The following is a 14,825-nucleotide window of genomic DNA, read 5'->3' on the forward strand; positions in this document are numbered from 1 at the left end:
TGGATTCAGAATGCTGTCCATCACTCTTGGGGCCGCAAGAGAATGGCAAGATATACATTTAGAGTTTTATTCTGAGCAACTAATGAAATTTAGACTGGATGTACATTTAGGGGAACTTTTTGATTTCCCAGTGAAGACGTCTGAGAGCAGAGAGGTTTCTATGTTGTAAGCTGAGTGCAAAGTGCGGGAGATCATTAAGAAGTTTTGGTTTTGATCCCTTTTTACCCACACAAACTGACTCATCAAAATGTCCCTCATGGATTTTATACAAGCATTTCATCTATTGTCCGCATGCTTTTATTGACAGCTAGCTGCCTCCTATTGTTCACCCCATCTTAATGAAGACACTGCAATGCTATCTTCAGTGTACACTATTATCCTCGAGGTGTTTATTTTGTCGTGATTATTTGTTGTTGTAACTCTGTTGTGCCGGCTCTTTTTTTTGTCTTCCTTTCTTTCTGTTTTGCGGTGACCCCACTTTACCCACATGAATCAATAGAGCTGAATCTCATTTATACTGTGGCTGCAAAGTTTGCCCACTCTCCCAGGCACTTAAGCAGAAAACAAATTGTTGTTTGGGGTAAATTAATGAAAGTCTTGGTTGAATCGTCAAATACACCAACCAATTTTCCTCCTGGAAAAATACATTTTGTTTCCCTGTCTACAAAGCTGCTTTCATTCGGGGGAAAAAATAATTTCAAAACATATGCATTTTTGAAGTGTTAAATGTGAGAGGTAGTATCTTTTGTCAAAAGTTGGCATGTGCATTTTGTGTATGAATGGAGTTTGGTTTTTACTTTTATCCAAGAATGAATTGATGATACCGTCTAATATTGTTGTTTATGTGCCCTGTGACCCCTGGAAGTCGTGTTGTTGGGGGTTAAGAGCTCGTGGTAGGGTGTATGGTGCGAAAGGGAGGGCACACTAATGGGGATTCAGAGACCTGCTGAACCTAACACATACCCATGGGGTCTTGTTATGAACCCTGAGGTTAGCTATAGGTGGTAGGTGTGGTGTGCTAATCCCTTGCTCCAAAATAGCCCCTTGGGGCCTGAAAGAAGTCATATTTCTGAGAAATGGCGCTAGAGGTGGAGCTTAACCCATGAGAGCTTACCTATGCAGAAGCTCAGGAAGCATAAACCTTGACTGAAACTGGACTGTCTGTTTTTCCGCTGCTGCTCTTTGGATGTGTGAATACTTACAAGCCCCTAGCTGAATGCTGCTGTGTTGGAGTTTTTCCTAGAGAACCAGTGGGTTGCCCACACACTGCTGGATTTTGATGAGAGAAAAGGGTCTGAGTGTTGCTGTGCGTAGGTGCTGAAGAGCAGTTCAGACAGAGTGTACAGACGTGTAGATTTGGAGTGTCTGGTTGGGGGTTTTAGGGGGGTTGTCACCTGTGGAAGTTCTGGCTCTGTCAAACAGACACAGGTAACCAGACACACAAAATATCAGAGATAGAGTAGTTTAGGAAAAATGAGCTATTTCATGTATACCAGATTTGTGTGAGTCTTTTTTCTTTTCTTCAATAATTTGGCCAAGAACTATACATGTTGGACATTTAATCTTAGTTCTTAAATCTATATAATTGCATGGTTGTTTTTATTGTGGGTACATTAAACATATAAACCATAGACCTTTAATCAAAAAGGAAATAGCTACTGTAATACAACCCATTGATATGTGGACATCTTTTTAAAGGATTAAGACTGTTATGGTGTATTCAATAACTTTGAGCCATATACAGTTTAAATATGCTTGTTTCTTAGCTGACACTGGATGTATGGATGTTGCCATACTTCAAACTTTTGGTGAACTTAGCGAGACAGCATATGAGAGCTGTACAGAAAAAAATACACATGCTGAATAAGTTAAGTTATTAACTTACAAATTACTTAGTTATCTGTGATGTTTCTGAACACTAAATCTATGATAATGATGGCTGGAACAAGCTGGTCCAAGGCTTTAAGTATCTTGGGCTGAGACATGACTGTTCAGTGCTTCCTTTAAGTAACTTTTGTTTCAAAATAAAAGATTCTGGTACAAATTACAGTAAATAAAATAGCAAAATAGGTCTCATTCATATCACCTATTTGCATTTTACTGGAACTGAATTTATAATCAAAGAACTATTACAACTATTATAACTCTAGTTGTATCTTTCCACAGAAAAAAAAGAAAAACCAAAACATCTGTTCTTTTTTAGTTTCTTTGTTTTTGCTTTCTATTGTTATGTTCAGCAGGTGCCCCATGGACCAAATTTCCCTAATTTAAATTGTATTATTTAAATTCCTTGTTGTAAATAATGAATCAGATAGAGAACACACATTAAATGAGGAAAAAGTAGCCCAGCCCCTGTGCACACGTACAGACGTTTCTGTTTTTGAGACAGAAAAGAAAAAGCATATAAACACAGCATCATGGTATTCCTTAGAGATCCATTATACTTAATTTCCATTCCAGATCTTTTTTAATAACAGTCCTAGCAGTCTTACTTTTGTTTTACCCTTGGAAAGTACTTTTTCAATTGCTTTGTGATTTTTCACATAGTGCACTGGATTCAGGCTCTGGACCAAACTGTTTTCTGAGCTTGATTACTTCCACATATCCATGGGAGGCATGCAGGTGAAAGAGTAATCACAACCGAGAGAGAAAGCTTTCATCGTGGTGTGCATATTTGTCCTGGTGTGTGGCTGTGGATGTGTGTGGACAGTATTTCAAGGTGGCGTATGAGTCGCTGTCATAGGGAGATGTGCAGAGGTTCATGTGTGTTATTAAGAGTGTGTGTGTCTGTGTGTGTTTAATAGCATGAAGCACAAGTTCAATTTGACTGAAGTTCTGTACCAAGACTGCCAGGCTTAGTTGGAAATCTCCCAGTCGTGTGATGGTGAAGTGGTCTCCTGCCATGGTGTTTGTGTGCGCCACGCTTGTTTGTGTATGTGTGTCTCTGCACGCCTGCTCATCTTCTGGAGCGCCATGGCCGACGGGAGCCTTGCTGAGTGATTGACGACTGGCTGGGGAGCTTTATGATGGAGCTGTCAGCCCTGCTGTGTCGCATTCTCCTGGCAGTGGCTCTCCTGACACTCTCAGAAACACATCAGAATGCAACTTTTCTCACATCTTGTCTGAATTGAGTTTTGAGTGGAAAAATCCCCCTGCTTGCCTTGCTCTTTTCGTTTTCACGAATGTCTGGGCAAAGAAAATGGTGATTTGCACGCAGGAATCGAGTATGTGCATATGCATTGATGGACTGTGTGAGAGAGGGATTTTCGAAAGGATGAGTGTACACTTTCTGTTGTTTTTGAGACTCTGGTGAAAGAGCGGGATTTACTGTGGGAGAAGGCAGGCTTTGTCAAAAGTCTTCAAGCTACATTTTGTGTCATTAGATACCACTTTATCAGAGTAGCTATACTGTCAAAGCATATTTTCAGGCTTTCAGCTGACATAATCATTGGCAACAAACAAAGGTGTCAGAAAGTAACAGCTAACAAACAGCAGTTGTGTCTTCAGAAACACACAGCGCTCTCAACATCAAATAAACTATGTTAATTTCATTTAAAACTACATTTAAAACAAAATACAACTCTGATATTGTTTTTTCTAGAATGAGAGAAAATCACTCTACACGCATAAATTAAACAAAAAAAGAGACATTTTAACCATTAACAGTATATAGCAAATGTATAGTGAGATTTTCTTAAGCAGAAATTTTGTTTACGCTCCACAAGAATGATTCTGAGTCCTGCTGCATAAATTTCTTCATCTTGTCCTCCAGATTGAAATGATGGCGGTCAACGAATATTACTAAGCCATGACCACTCTAAATGGCTACATCAATAAGTAAACCCTAAAATAAAGAATCTTAAATTCTGATTATTCTGAATTTGTTGCACTAGAGAAGATATTGATACTGTAACACTGTTTTAACTATTCATTTAAATAATAAGTAAAATAGACGTAACATTGTCACCATAACGATCTATGTCTGCAGGCAGAGGTTTTGCATCAGCAGCATTTATTTTTCTGCTCCGTACAAATCCTTGGAAGCTCAGCATTTCCAGTGCACAGCTCACTGCATTCTTGGCACTCTGAGTTGAAAAGTGTGATTTTAGGAACATGACCACACTCAAGACGTGAAGGTTTTGTAGCCAGACAAAAATAAACACTCAAGAAGTGCTCTAAAAAATGGGTCATGGGCGCGTCCGGTGCAAAATCCAATGTGTGTGGACACAGAGCCTAATTGATGGAATCGAGCAATCAGATGGCACACCTGGTATCATTATCTGTTGCTTTGTAAGCACATCCAATTATTCCTGATGACAATTTTAAAGCCAAAAGCTTGAAGCTACATATGCTCGCATGCCTCTACTCTTTTTATCAGGGGAATTCCTCTTTTCAGGTATCTGTGGTGTTTTCCTGGAATGGTAACACTGGGAGAAAACTGGGTACAACATGCAAAAATAGTCCCCTGGGCACTTATTAAACTGTAAACGAATGTGCTGTAATACTTTACTTTAAATGATTATATTAGTTTAAAAGTTTCACCCATTAAACTCATAATAACCCACACACACATACACACATGCACAAACACACTTTGTAGTTAATTGCTATTCGAAGCAAACAGTGCTTCTCCTAAACTAACAATTATCCCAATTCTCCCGATAATATTAGCTAAATTGGTTTTGAACTTAATTACATACATTAACTATGACTTTCAGTTATTGCAGTGCCACAATTCAACATTTCAATTTGCTCTCATCCAACACCACACAAAACTTTCCCTCTTTTTTTCTAATTTAATAGATGTGCACGGTTGGCTCACCACATTTTAATTAATTCATTCTACCTCAGGTGGGAATTAAATAACTTGGTGGACTTATCGAACGCTACCAGTGACCGTTCGGAACCCTGGTAGCATTAATAGATATCTGCAGCAGGGCAGGATGGGCTTTCTCCCCCACATTCGCACAGTCACATGGGGAATTCACTGACATGAGCTTTTTCTCAAATAATAGGCCTTTAACTAAGCAGTGACCTTTATTGGGCTCTGTGGGCAGCCACTGGGAATTATGGCAACATTGATAGAACTTGGCACCTCCTACGCAGGTTTCAGCCCTCCACACCTGCTTTTCAGCTCAGAGTAACAACTGTAGGCTGTAAATGATAGACAGCAGTCAGATTTTCGCAGTCATGATACATAAGCTGTATATTTGACAGGGAAATTTGCAAGAGGAAATGCACCGCTCTGCTATTTGAATAGCTTTTCTGGTCTAAAGAAGAGATGAGAGCTGATATCTCCCATTGCTAAATATGACTTATGACAGGTAGAAATCCCATTTTTATTAATACTTATTCATACTGATATATCCTCAGAAACTTTAGTATTAGAAATCTGACGCAACGCTGCAAAGTCACAGTATTCTCCTTTTTATTCTATAATGCAGTGTTTTCAAATGTTATTGAAATACTGCGCTACAGCACATGTAATTTTATTGCAAACATCCTTTAGAAGTTGTTTGGAATTTGAAACAATTGCTACAAAGTCAAGGATTCCAAGACGAAGAATAAACAAGTCTCTTTTTAAACAATAACTTTTTGAAAAGACAAAACCTAAACATCTGCAGCCCAGATGCAGTTGATCCAGCTCAGGATCCGGGAATTTTTAGATATAGCACAATGAAACATTTTGCATCGTGTGTTCACAAATGCATAGTATATCGACGTTCTCAAGTAAAATATCCCAAAATAATTTGGATACAAATCTTAACAATTCATGCGTGGGGGGAATTTTCAGCCTTACGTAACCTCAACCTGCTCTTACATAGTTAATTATGTATTTATGTTGTGCTGAACACCTTCATGAATAAAAAAGTTGGAAAAACTAGGCTAGGTTACAAAAATTTTGGCAGGCAGTGATTCCTTCCCATCACAGATAGTTGAACTAGGTCCATGAAACCAACAGAGGACCCACACACCTGCTGGTCTGCCTGCGCAAGCCGCTGTATACCCATCACAGCACTGATTAGTCCCACTCTTACTTACTGTGTAATTGCACCTGTACATGCTGAAAATATACTTTGACTGTAATCTATTGGACTCCTGTAGTGTTGTTACCAGCAATGATTAGATCGTAGTTCAGAGACCTCCAGCTGAAAGCGCCAACCAGTTCCACCTTCTGAAATCACACAAGCAATTTACTCAAAAATTGGATGAGATGTGAGCGCAATCTCATTCTATCCACTTTCCATCAGTCTCAATAGTATCAGAAGATATTTCTATATACTGTATTGGCCTTAGCAAAAGACCACCCTGATCACAACCTGGCTGCCACTTTTCAACACCTGTTTCAGACTGAGAGTGAAGACTAAAAAAATGTGATCATATCATATTTGGTATCTTTGAAATCACATTAAAATAGCAAAAATGAATGGATACTAGTATTTTTAATACAAATTTATTTATAGTCCTGTTTTAATTCTTAATGATGATGATAATGATAAAGAAATAATAGTTGTAAAGTTGAAAAAAAAAGAGCGGAGTGAAAACATTATTGTATCAAAACATAGATTAAACATATAACATACTTTGATGACTCAAAACTTAAAACCTAAAATAAGACAAAGAGCTACTACGTCTGATCCCCTCAGACAGCTTGTTCCTGAGTTGGAGCGCCTGGCCTCTAAAGCCTCAAAGCCTCTGTTGCCTCCACCTTTGAATTTCAAAAAATATCTCTGCTGGATATCTCAGGCTGTATTAAGGCTTATAAAGGTATTGTTATGCTGTAAATCTAATAAATGTCTGTCTATCAGAGACAATAAAATTAAACTATCTGTAGATTGTAAATTACATCTTTTATTGGTTTGAGTAGTCTTATAGCAGCCTTATTGACCTGTTTAAGCGTATATATTTTATACCGGCTAAGACAGAAATAATGATGGTATTGGTTCATCTTCCAAAAGCATAAATTACAGTATTAACGTGTGGATTTGTTTATTAAACCATCACTAAACCTTTGCGAAGCAGCTGATGGAGCTACATTAATGTATTTTTTTCCTTTTTCCTTCACACTCTTTAGCACTACTTTCAGCTATCAGTAAAATACCACTGAATGCCTAATGACATTTTCTTCAAGTCCCCAATTTTTGCAAATGTAATTAACAAGAAAAATCCTGTTGGGTCTGGGCCAGTAGAGAGCATCATCAAGCAAGCAGCATTTAGAATACATTTACATTTGTACTTCTGTGATGTACTTTAAAGAGCTTAAGCTTGAAACTAAGTGATATTATTGCACTATGAGTTAAAAAAAAATTAGTGTTAATGCCTTCAAATCAGAGGTGTGGGATCCACTTCCCCAACCCCGGCCTGAGTGGGAGTCTGTGAGACAGTCATTTTCAAATTCATGCTGGTAGACCTTGTGATTCACAGGCATTTACACATTTTATTCTTCACCCCTCTCTTACTTTTCATTTTTGTTGCCAGGGTTTGGACTTGTGCCTTTCATGGCTCCAGAGGTCTCACCAGACTTTATCCTTTCATTTTAGACCCTTGCATTTCTCTGCAGCAGTTGCAGATGGGAGGATGAGAATGGTATCTATCTATCATTGCTTTTTCCTCGAGAACTTGCTGGAGGCAAAGGCTTTAACTGACATGGCTCCAGACCACCATGGCCTGGTCTTAATATCTACTTGGGATTCTGTAGGTGACAAGTCCTCCACTTATAAAAAGCACTCTGTGTCATAGTAAGCTGCTTTTCTATGTAGTCGTCCATCTTTCTGTGACCTCGGGATGTCACAGAGCAACTCCTGCCTCAGACATCCATACCTGCCCCCTTCCACAGCCCTGTTAGCTGTTATTTTCGTAGATTTTTAAAAGCCTTGAGGATCTTTTTTCTTCTTCTTTTAATTCCAACACACTAATTAACACAGCTTTGTCAGACTGCCTGAGAGGTTTTTAATGATGGGATACTCAGGGGAACCTGGCTGATCCATGCTTGCGCTATACAGCTGTTGATTAATGGGTTGTTGTTGTGGGCCAAGAACATGCCATTTTTGTCATGACCCTCTTTCTTTAACACCTCCACGCAAAAAATACATCCCGCCACTCAGTCTAATATGCACTAGTAGAAAAATCTATAAAGAAATTTAACATCTTATAATTTAACTACAATGAATTTAGTCAGAAACAGTAAGAGCACGGTGAGGAAATACTGCCCATACAGTGGCTTCATTTACATTTTCCAATACTAAAATCCATTCTATTTATTCAAATCATCATTTCTCACTTCACAGTGATTAAATTTACATTCATAATGACAATGATATGACAATGACATTAGCACTGTACATAAAGAAACCTGGTTAATTAGATCCTTCTCTTGTGCTTGATGTATTAGCTATGCAATGCATTCGCCCTTTTTTAGTATCATATGATTTGTAGTTATTTTAAAATTATTTGTTAATTCATCAAAAGAATTTTAATAAATGCCACCTGAAGTATTATAGCTCAGTAAGATAAAGGTTGCAAGCTTCTGAAACCAAATATGATACCAAACATGACGTGGTATTTCAAAATGTCAATTATAATCTCACTGCAGGTGTGTTTGTACACACTTTACAAAGTATTACAAAGCTGGACTCTTAAATTCTACATTGATGCTAGATGGGAAATAATACGTTACACATAAAATGTTATATATATATTAACTTTAGTCTAGACATAACTCTCATACACTCTCTGCTGTTTGGATCGCTTGTTGCATATCTCGTTCTTGCTCCTTGCAGGTGCATCACTTTTGGATCTCCTGCACATGTTGCAGGTGCAGCTCCACATTGAGATGATGTCACAGTTCAGGTTGTTTTCCTTGCACTTCTGGACATTACTGTAGAGCTTGCCATTGACTGTTTGATTGTGGGCTACATAGTCACGTTGAACAGCCCTGTGAACACTATAAACAAATAGCAACCATGTTCATGGTCACGCTTTCTGCAGCTGACTCATCTCCACGGACGATTTTAAAAATGGGGTCAGTTTCATACAAAATCTGATGTTTGCGCAAGTTTTGAGGTTCATGGCAAAATTGCACATGGTCAGAACGTGACTTCCAGGGTGCAGCTGGCATGTAGCAGGAGTTATAGGAACAGTTTATGGCTGCACAAGGAGATTAACCAGAGCACTGACCAAATATGAATCACATATGATTGTTTTGCAATCGTAAGGTGCTAATTGACATAAAAGTCACATAAAATGTGATTTTTAAAAATGATTTTTATGATTTGTGTATTCAGGCTGATTGATATAAGGACGCAGGTGTAGATTCGAGCTTCCTTTTGGAACAGCTTGTATTTACCGAGTAAACAAGTTGTTTCACCAAACAAGGCAGTCACAGAGTGATTTACAGTAAGCATATGGCACAAAAACAGATAAGCAAGGAGGATTGTAAAACTTATGCTCTTCACCCCACCCCAGCTCTTTCTCTCTCACACACACACAGACACACAAAAGAAAGAAACAGATCTTTTGGGGGATTGTGTACGCATCTGTGAGGATATTAAGCATGAGTAATAAACTTTATTCAAATGATTGTACAAAATAATTGTCTCCCAGAGTTCTATGCAATCAGCATTGTAACTGCTAAGAGGCATTGGCATAAGCGGAGTGTCTGTGTGGCTGTGATTGGTAAGGTAACCTGAGTGCCATAAGAACCCTTGTGGCCCACTGTGGACAGTGTGTTGGCAGTCGGGTTGACGGGAGCTCCAAAGCCCGGGAGTGCTGTGGTTACCAGATGGCCATGGCAGTAATCTTCAGTCCTTTCACTCACCTGGCTGAGTAAAGACTTCCTCTAACCCAGTGCCCACAGGAAATGGTCTCTACAGCACGTCTGCCTTCTCTGCTTCTGCCAAGACTCTTGCTTCCATCCTCCGCTCACGTCTCTGAAGTCTGTTTCAGGAAAGAGAGGGAAAAAAGGAGGTTCTGATTTGGGCCACAGAGACTCAAAAGGGATCGCTCAGAACAAGATGGCAAGATAGAGACATTTGATGTCTCTACTTTAACTGCTGCCAGGTTGTCATCCTTATATGTGACAGGCTGTTGTGGAATGAATCATGCTGCATTTTTATGGATGCTCTGTAAACAGTTCATTGTCACTGTCCAAGTTTGAGTCACCATTCCAGTGAAAGAGTCTCCTCAGACATACCGCTATGCCTCTGAAAGGTTTTATCATTGTTATGCTATTCAGAGAAGTCTTCCGTCTATAAAGGATTATTCAAATTCATTCTTCTGATATTTTCCATGTTTTGTGGAGCAGGGCTCTAACAAGTTGGCCCCCGGGTGTAGAGCAAAATTTGTGGCATAATTCTCAGCCAATGCATAAATGCATATTATTAATGTATTTGTGTGTTTTATTGATTTATGTTAATTTATGGTTCTTGGAAGTACAATATGTCGGAGAGATATTTTTGTTTGTCTTTGCTTCAGGGTAGGGTAAACAAGTGAAACAGCAGCATGACAGTAGCACCGTGTGCAGAAATGTGCCAAGTCAGCTTTTGGAACAGTTTGCAGAAGAGAGCGACATTTAGCTTTTACCTTTTTTTTTATTTCTGTACAGATTTTGTTTTCTCTTCTTCTATCACCTCATCTCCTTCCTGACAGGAGGTTACAGAAAATCAATAGCTACCAAGTGAACAGAGGTTCCCTCCCTTATTTATCTATCTGATTTGTTTGGCTTTGTGGAGCACATTAACCTTATCTAAAGGCATTCGGTAATGCTGCAAATGCACTCAATCCTATTGATAGTTTATGCTAATTCTGAGCCATAAGTTCAGAACTTGTTGTCTTCTTGAAAACTTCTTGTTCAATGAGGTTATCCAACTCCTTAACTGATTCTAATGTAAACAGCAGTGAGTGATGCAGCAGCATTCATTCATTTCTCTATGCTGTCTCTTTTCTCTTACACCATCTTTCAGTTCCTCCTGTCATCCGAGTTTATCCAGAGAGCCAAGCCAGGGAGCCGGGTGTCACTGCCAGCCTCCGCTGCCATGCAGAGGGCATCCCCAGCCCCCAGCTGTCCTGGCTCAAGAATGGCATGGACATCACAACCAAGCTGTCCAAACAGCTCACTCTGCAAGGTAAACAGGAGTAATGAGTTTACTGCAAGTGCACCTGTGCATTTACTTTTTCTGTAATTGTTTTTACCACCACTCTCACACTTTTTATGCTAATATCTGAACATGGTTGCCATCACTTCATGTATCAAAGAGGACTGGGTGACATAGATGATTGCATGTATTTCTAATATTCTCACACATTTGTCCTGTTAGTTCAGTGGCTGCTTGAAGACTGGTTCTTGTGACTAATTTTACTGTGAAGCTGTTTGTTTGAACAGGAGGCATTGTTAGATTGATGTCACCAAAAGATGCACAACGTCAAAGTCTTTTGTCCAAATTCTATATCGAAGGCTCAGAAGTAAAGTTATCAAGTGTCACTTGATTCTCAGAATAAATAGTGAAGATTGCTTTTCCCCTCAGGTTGCTTACAAAAGCTACAGAGCGGAAAACTGTCCCAGATCTCACAGAAACACAGCATGTGCCACATTCTTACTTTGAACTCCCACCTTTTTGAAATCTGCCCGAAACAAACCTTTCACCCTTCTTCCAAACACATAACTGTTATATAATGGTAGCAGAGGATGGTAACATTGAAGTCACCTTTTATCTCTTTCCTGAAGGAAAATTGTCTTTTTATTTTTGTTTTTCCCTCCTGTTCTGTTGTCCCTTGCAGCTAATGGAAGCGAGGTTCACATCAGCAACGTACACTTTGAGGACACCGGCGCCTATACCTGTATCGCCAAAAATGAGGCCGGCGTGGACGAGGACATCTCTTCGCTCTTTGTTGAGGACTCTGCGCGCAAAACTTGTATGTATAAGTCAAGATGTCAGTGTCTGCTTTTTTCTTTTTTTTTTATTCAGGGGGAAAATGGAGCCATGCAAATGGAGCTCTTAATAATTTATCCTGTCAGCTCTTAATAGTTTATATCCTGTGATGCTGCGATGAAGGAAGAGGAGTAATGGTGATACTATCTTTACTCTCTGTCTCTTGGCTTGAAAGCAGGGAGAGTTGTTCTTTTACCCTTTCATCCACTATCATGCCATTTGTGTTCCTCATATTGCATCTGCGTCTGCCTTGATACACTAGGGATCAAACCAATCATAATTTCTATTAGTGCTGACAAGAATAATTTAATTAACTGATTAATTATTAGTTCCAGAAATGACAAACATGTTCTGTTTCTTGCCTTTTCTACTTGCACTTTTTTGTAAAAGTGATCATTAATTGAGCATCTCGTGGTGATGGCTTTCTGAACAGATAAAATTCACGTCGGGTGTAGTAATTTTTCATCATTTTGAGACATTTGCATAATAAATAGTTGATTAATCTTAGAAGAAATGGTAGATTAATCGGTTATGAAAGTAATAAGTGCAGCTGTAATGTATTTATGAATAAATCGGTTGCTGTTTATTCTATAATCACAAGCATAAGGGAAAATCTTAAAATAATTCTTTGTTCTATAAAACACTACGTAAACCAAATATATTAAATTTGCAATTATGTAAATGTAAAACATAATTTTTGATCCTGAAATTTGATGAGGGGAAAACATCTCTATCCATAACCATGATCCACGTCACCATGTTTTGTTTTTTTTAATACCCTTATTAATTGATAAGGTAACTGTCAACTGCCTGCATGTAACTTGAGGGCACTGATAATCATCTTATTCGTATTTGGAAGCTTTTACAGTCTAAACAAACTCTTCTGATTCCTCTTCGTGAGTGGAATCACACACTCTAATTAACGTTGACCTTCTCAGAAATGTCAAAATCTGTCTTTGGGGTCTATGACCAGTTGTTAGTGTGTTGTATTTTCCTGTGGGTAATTAGAGTTCCCAAACAACACACGCTTCAACTTTGCAGTCCGGTCACACATCACGCACACCCTGTCCCACACCGTCACCTGCCAGACCCGGTGCGTTTAGATGCGATCCCTACAGTACGACACTTCCTCCTCCGCCCCGCCTGTCACGCATCAGAGGATCATACTTGGTGAGGTCAGAAGTCACTCCTATGCTTTGAAGCCTTTGAAGCTCTACCGCGGGCAAAATGGTGCTATGAGTTAGATATGGCAGACCCTTTTGGAGTGAGTTCAAAGGGATGTCAGCTGACAGGCAGACAAGGTTGCACTACTACATTACGAAAGAGAAAGACAGGAAAAGACAGACTTTACTACACATGCTGTTGTCTGTCTTGGATATCTGAAGACTGCATTCTTGACCCGTTCTGCTTTTCCCATGAGATTGTCCCCTTTATTCAGATACCAGTTAAGTGAGCAAATAGAAGCTGACTGTCTATTTTTCCTGAACTGGCTGCCTCTATGAGCCTGAGGCTAATGTGGGGTGTCAGCTCACAAAGCCTTCATTCCACAAACACGTACGTCTATTTCTAAAACAAATACACATCCATTTCACACACAAGGGAACACCCAATTAAAATTCACAAGGGAACTTTAAAATGCATGATCGTCAATTTTCATTGGCACTTAAGGTGTGGTAAATACACAAATGTCATTCTATTGATATCAGTGATTTCAGCTTATTAATGATCTATTTATTTAGTCAAAGACCACACAGGATTGCCTTAAACCTGCATCTTTGCTAAGTGTCACTTCCATATAACCAAACCTGTTTTTATAACTAGAGAAGATGCCCTTTCTTTTTTTCTTTTTATTTATTTATTTTTAAATATATTAAAAAGAAGATGCTCTTTCTGGTTGTAAAACTTGTCTGGTTTAGACTGGTGGCTTTTACCTGTAAAGCTTTGCTGGAACTCTGCTATATGTTACCTTTTCTATTCTGATGTCAGGAAACACTTTCCTAATAGGTTTATGGGCTCGGTGGCTATTTACAAGTGTTATTAAATCTAACATGATGCTTATTTTGTCAGTCATGGTCCTATTATGCCAATCTAAGCGCTGCGCATCTCTCGAATTCTCAGGCAGGTCTACTCTCTGCTTGTCATGTCTGGTTTGAAAACAAAAAGATGGCAATAGGGAAAACGCCAAACTTGAGGCTTCAGAGCAACCTCTTGTTTTATGTCCACCTATTATGTAGGGTCTATGCAGCCATTACAATGGAGGGAGTCATTCATTTGTTTTAATAGGTTTTTATTCCTTTTCACTGGCATCCAGTATGGCAGCAGGTAGCATTTACCCTCACTGGCAATTATCCATCCACCCCATTGTCCTACACATATTATTTTATTGAAACCACAGACTGTGAGAAAAAAATGGAACTTGAACCCGTGGATCTACTTGTTCCTTGTGATTTTGTCTTGGTCTTGTTAAGTTACTAAGTGTTGTCACAAGCCTGGCTGGATTTGCAACTGAAGGATGAACTGAGTTGATTTTCAAGTTTAAAGACTGAGTTTACTGTAAGTCCTTTCTGTTCTTCTGAATGTGATAACTCAGGAACACTGGAAGAAATTTCATTACATCTGGCACAAAAAGTTCACTTGGAGTGAAGGATGAACTCTAGAATTTCAAAGGTCAAGTTTCATGTGACCTTACAAAACATGTTTTTGAGCATAATTCAAGAATTCCTCCTCCAATTATGAAAACATTTCGCACAAGGTCAACTTCATGTGACATCACCGTCTTCTGAAAAAATACTTTTCTCGCTATTATTCAACACCAAAACACAGGAATGGAAGGATGTTAACTTTGCCTTCAGTTGACAGAGGCATACAGTTCTGGGGTGGCAATTCTACAAAAACTGC

General features: G+C 38.9%; 1 protein-coding gene across 3 annotated transcripts in view; it reads left to right on the forward strand.

The window, feature by feature from the left end:
- fstl5 (follistatin-like 5) overlaps positions 1-14,825 on the forward strand; it is a 176,907-nt gene that overhangs the window by 124,313 nt on the left and 37,769 nt on the right. For all 3 annotated transcript variants that reach the window (XM_005467247.3, XM_019363975.2, XM_003443412.4), the window contains 2 exons: positions 10,962-11,123; positions 11,776-11,910. In XM_005467247.3, the coding sequence (XP_005467304.1) occupies positions 10,962-11,123; positions 11,776-11,910 (297 nt within the window). The remainder of the gene's footprint in view (positions 1-10,961; positions 11,124-11,775; positions 11,911-14,825) is intronic.

Source organism: Oreochromis niloticus, linkage group LG2 (genome assembly GCF_001858045.2).
Source record: "Oreochromis niloticus isolate F11D_XX linkage group LG2, O_niloticus_UMD_NMBU, whole genome shotgun sequence".
Classification (NCBI taxonomy): domain Eukaryota; kingdom Metazoa; phylum Chordata; class Actinopteri; order Cichliformes; family Cichlidae; genus Oreochromis; species Oreochromis niloticus.